Source organism: Lipotes vexillifer, unplaced genomic scaffold (assembly GCF_000442215.2).
Source record: "Lipotes vexillifer unplaced genomic scaffold, Lipotes_vexillifer_v1.1 scaffold97, whole genome shotgun sequence".
Taxonomy (NCBI): Eukaryota; Metazoa; Chordata; class Mammalia; order Artiodactyla; family Lipotidae; genus Lipotes; species Lipotes vexillifer.
Genome location: NW_006775688.1, coordinates 545,893 through 550,336, shown reverse-complemented (window position 1 = coordinate 550,336; position 4,444 = coordinate 545,893). Strand labels below are relative to the sequence as shown.

General features: G+C 41.2%; 1 protein-coding gene across 1 annotated transcript in view; it reads right to left on the bottom strand.

Annotated features, from left to right (window-relative positions):
* Positions 1 to 4,444, bottom strand: part of LAMC1 (laminin subunit gamma 1) — a 126,785-nt gene that overhangs the window by 23,188 nt on the left and 99,153 nt on the right. The window contains 1 exon segment of the mRNA XM_007450134.1: positions 487 to 732. Coding sequence (XP_007450196.1) covers positions 487 to 732 — 246 coding nt within the window.

Below are 4,444 nucleotides of genomic sequence, written 5' to 3'. Positions count from 1 at the left end.
CCCGCGTCTCCTGCAACGGCAGGCGGACTCTCAAGCACTGCGCCACCAGGGAAGCCCCACAAATAGATTCTTTAGATTTGCGTTATCCAGTACAGTAGCCACTGGTCACAGGTGGTTACTGAGCACTTGAAACGTGGCTGGTCTGAATTGAGATGTACTGTCAGTGTGAAACACACACTGGACTTCGGAGACTTGGTGTGGAAAAGAACATACGTCTCAAAAATTTTTTACTGATTACTTGTTGAGATGATAATACATTAGCTAGGTCAGGTTAAATAAAATATAGTGTTAAAACTAATTTCACCTGTTTCTCTTTACTGTACTGTGTCTACTAGAGAAATTTAAATTACATAAGTGGTTTGCACTATATTTCTATTGAACAATGCTGCATTCGACCAAACAACTGTAAATATTTAAAGAGACAGTGCAGTGATTCTCAGAACGAATGAATATAACTGTGACAGAATCTGGCCGATGGCCGATTACCTTTGCACTTGTCTGCTGGATTGAGAGCCAGGGGATTTCCAAAAAATCCGTCTTTGCACCGGTCACAGTAGAAGCCATCCGTGTTATAGATGCACTTCAGGCATTCTCCCGTCAAGCGATTGCAATTTCCAACTGCATTGGGATCGATGTTGTCATTGCACTGGCACAGGCGACAAAGCCTCACAGGGCCATTTCTACCCAGAGGGTCTCCAAAGTAGCCGTCATCACAGAGCTCACATCTTTTACCTGCGCATGAGACAATCTGATGTTATGAAAGAAAAGGCCTTAGATGTTTCTAGTGCTACTGGTTACAAACAGTCTGGAGTAAACATCAGATGCAAGGCAACATGGGGCAGTGGACATGGCACCAGCCTAGGAGAACAGAGGACTTAGGCTGCAGTCCTGGCATGGTGAGTGACCTTGGACACATCTCCATTTCCTTATTAGAAAGATAGCACCTGTTTTGCCTCCTTCGCTTCAGTTGTTTTGAGGATTAACTGAAATCATGCACTAGGAGTGCTTTGTAAATGAGTCCAGCTCAGGTTTATTAACCTTTCCAGTCCCAAGGGCTGATACATTCATCTATGTTTGTTTTTTCCGATAATATTGAGAAAAATGACAGATGACTCTTGATACCATACATTTCTTATACCACAGGGTGGGCAGGATCATTCTCTTAAAAAATAAAAGGCATGTGCTAATCCTTGTTTGAGCAGTGTCAGCTGGCACAGGAGAGAACTTGGAGATCATCATTTGCCACTCGCTTCTACTACAACTAAGGGAACAGCCAGGTTGAGAAACTTGCCCACAACCAAACAGCTGATAGTAAAAGAGACAGAGGTAGAATTCAGGGCTTTTTCCACTGTATTAAACTCACTGTTCCTCATCCTTCTTTTTCCACTTTCCCACTATTATTAGCTCAAGTTGTGCTCTTGGTATCTTTGTAGCCAACTGGGCCTGAATTACCTACATTTTTTGGAGAAACAGAGGTTTCTTCATTTACTCATCCCACAAATACTAACTGAGCATCTACAGACACTGCTCTAGATTATCAGGGTGATGTGGTGAACAGGGTGGATGAGGTCTCTGCTCTCACAAAGCTTATGCAGCAACTGAGGGAGACCAGTTCACAGACATATAAATAAACAAGATCACTTCAGAGAGCGACACACATAAAAAAGTTAAACAAAACAGAAACCATGACAGAGAGATAGGGTGAGGGCTACTTTATATTGGGTGGTTAGAGAAAAGCCTCTGTAAGAGGAGACATTTGGGATGACAATGGAAAGACACAAGAAACAAACCATGATAATATCCAAGAGAAGAATGTTCCAGAAAAGCAAAATAAGCTTGTGGAAGCAGTAAGAGACAACCATGTAGGTCACAGTAAGGAAAATGGGTTTAAAGTACAGTGAGATGCTATTAGGGATTTTTTTAAGTGATGAGATCTGATTTACACTTTAAAAGTATTATTCTGGCTGCTCTATGGAGAATGGGTTGTAGGAGAGCAGAGTGAAGCATGGAGACAAATTAGGAGGCTATTTCAGGTGAGAGATGACAGCGGAATAGACCAGGGTGGTGGCAGTGAAAGTGGTAAAGAGTGCTCAGATTTGAGAACCAGCAACAACTGCTGACTGATTGCTCCTAGGAAATGAGAGACAGAAGAATCAAGGACAAGCCTCAGATTTTAGCTTAAGCAACTAGGTAGATGGTAGTGTTTTTACTGAGATGAACAAGACTGGGGAAGGAACAGGTTAGGGTTGGAGAAAATCAAAGATCTAGCTTGAATTTGCTTAAATTTGACATTCCTTTAGTCATCTGATTCAAGATCACACCAGAATATATTTGGCACATTCAAACTAGCGAGACTTGAGGAGAGACATTCACAGAAAAACAGACAGGATGAAAAAGCAGAGGGCTATGTACCAGATGAAGGAACAAGATAAAACCCTAGAAAAACAACTAAATGAAATGGAGATAGGCAACCTTCCAGAAAAAGAATTCAGAATAATGATAGTGAAGATGATCCAGGACCTTGGGAAAAAAATGGAGGCAAAGATCGAGAAGATGCAAGAAATGTTTAACAAAGACCTAGAAGAATTAAAGAACAAACAAACAGAGATGAACAATACAATAACTGAAATGAAAACTATACTAGAAGGAATCAATAGCAGAATAACTGAGGCAGAAGAACGGATAAGTGACCTGGAAGACAGAATGGTGGAATTCACTGCTGCGGAACAGAATAAAGAAAAAAGAATGAAAAGAAATGAAGACAGCCTAAGAGACCTCTGGGACAACATTAAACGCAACAACATTCGCATTATAGGGGTCCCAGAAGGAGAAGAGAGAGAGAGAGAAAGGACCAGAGAAAGGACCTGAAGAGATTACAGTCAAAAACTTCCCTAACATGGGAAAGGAAATAGCCACCCAAGTCCAGGAAGCCCAGAGAGTCCCACACAGGATAAACCCAAGGAGAAACACACCAAGACACATAGTAATCAAATTGGCAAAAATTAAAGACAAAGAAAAATTATTGAAAGCAGCAAGGGAAAAACGACGAATAACATACAGGGGAACTCCCATAAGGTTAACATTAACAGCTGATTTCTCAGCAGAAACTCTACAAGCCAGAAGGGAGGGGCATGATATACTTAAAGTGATGAAAGGGAAGAACCTACAACCAAGATTACTGTACCCGGCAAGGATCTCATTCAGATTCGATGGAGAAATCAAAAGCTTTACAAACAAGCAAAAGCTAAGAGAATTCAGAACCACCAAACCAGCTCTACAACAAATGCTACAGGAAGTGCTCTAAGTGGGAAACACAAGAGAAGAAAAGGACCTACAAAAACAAACCCCCCAAAATTAAGAAAATGGTAATAGGAACATACATATCAATAATTACCTTAAATGTGAATGGATTAAATGTTCCAACCAAAAGACACAGGCTCGCTGAATGGATACAAAAGCAAGACCCATCTATATGCTGTCTACAAGAGACCCACTTCAGACGTAGGGACACGTACAGACTGAAAGTGAGGGGATAGAAAAAGATATTCCATGCAAATGGAAATCAAAAGAAAGCTGGAATAGCTATACTCATATCAGATAAAATAGACTTTAAAATAAAGAATGTTACAAGAGACAAGGAAGGACACTACATAATGATCAAGGGATCAATCCAAGAAGATATAACAATTATAAATATATATGCACCCAACATAGGAGCACCTCAATACATAAGGCAACTGCTAACAGCTATAAAAGAGGAAATCGACAGTAACACAATAACAGTGGGGGACCTTAACACCTCACTAACACCAATGGACAGATCATCCAAACAGAAAATAAGGAAACACAAGCTTTAAATGAGACAACAGACCAGACAGATTTAATTGATATTTATAGGACATTCCATCCACAGCAGATTACACTTTCTTCTCAAGTGCGCACGGAACATTCTCCAGGATAGATCACATCTTGGGTCACAAATCAAGCCTAAGTAAATTTAAGAAAATTGAAATCATATCAAGCACCTTTTCTGACCACAATGCTATGAGATCAGAAATGAATTACAGGGGAAAAAAAAGTAAAAAACACAAACACATGGAGGCTAACAATACTTTACTAAATAACCAAGAGATCACTAAAGAAATCAAAGAGAAAATCAAAAAATACCTAGAGACAAATGACAGTGAAAACACAACAATCCAAAACCTATGGGATGCAGCAAAAGCAGTTCTAAGAGGGAAGTTTAGGGCTTCCCTGGTGGCGCAGTGGTTGAGAGTCCACCTGCCGGTGCAGGGGACATGGGTTCATGCCCCGGTCCGGGAAGATCCCACATGCCACGGAGCGGCTAGGCCCGTGAGCCATGGCCGCTGAGCCTGCGCGTCCGGAGCCTGTGCTCCACAACGGGAGAGGCCACAACAGTGAGAGGCCCGCGTACCGCAAAAAA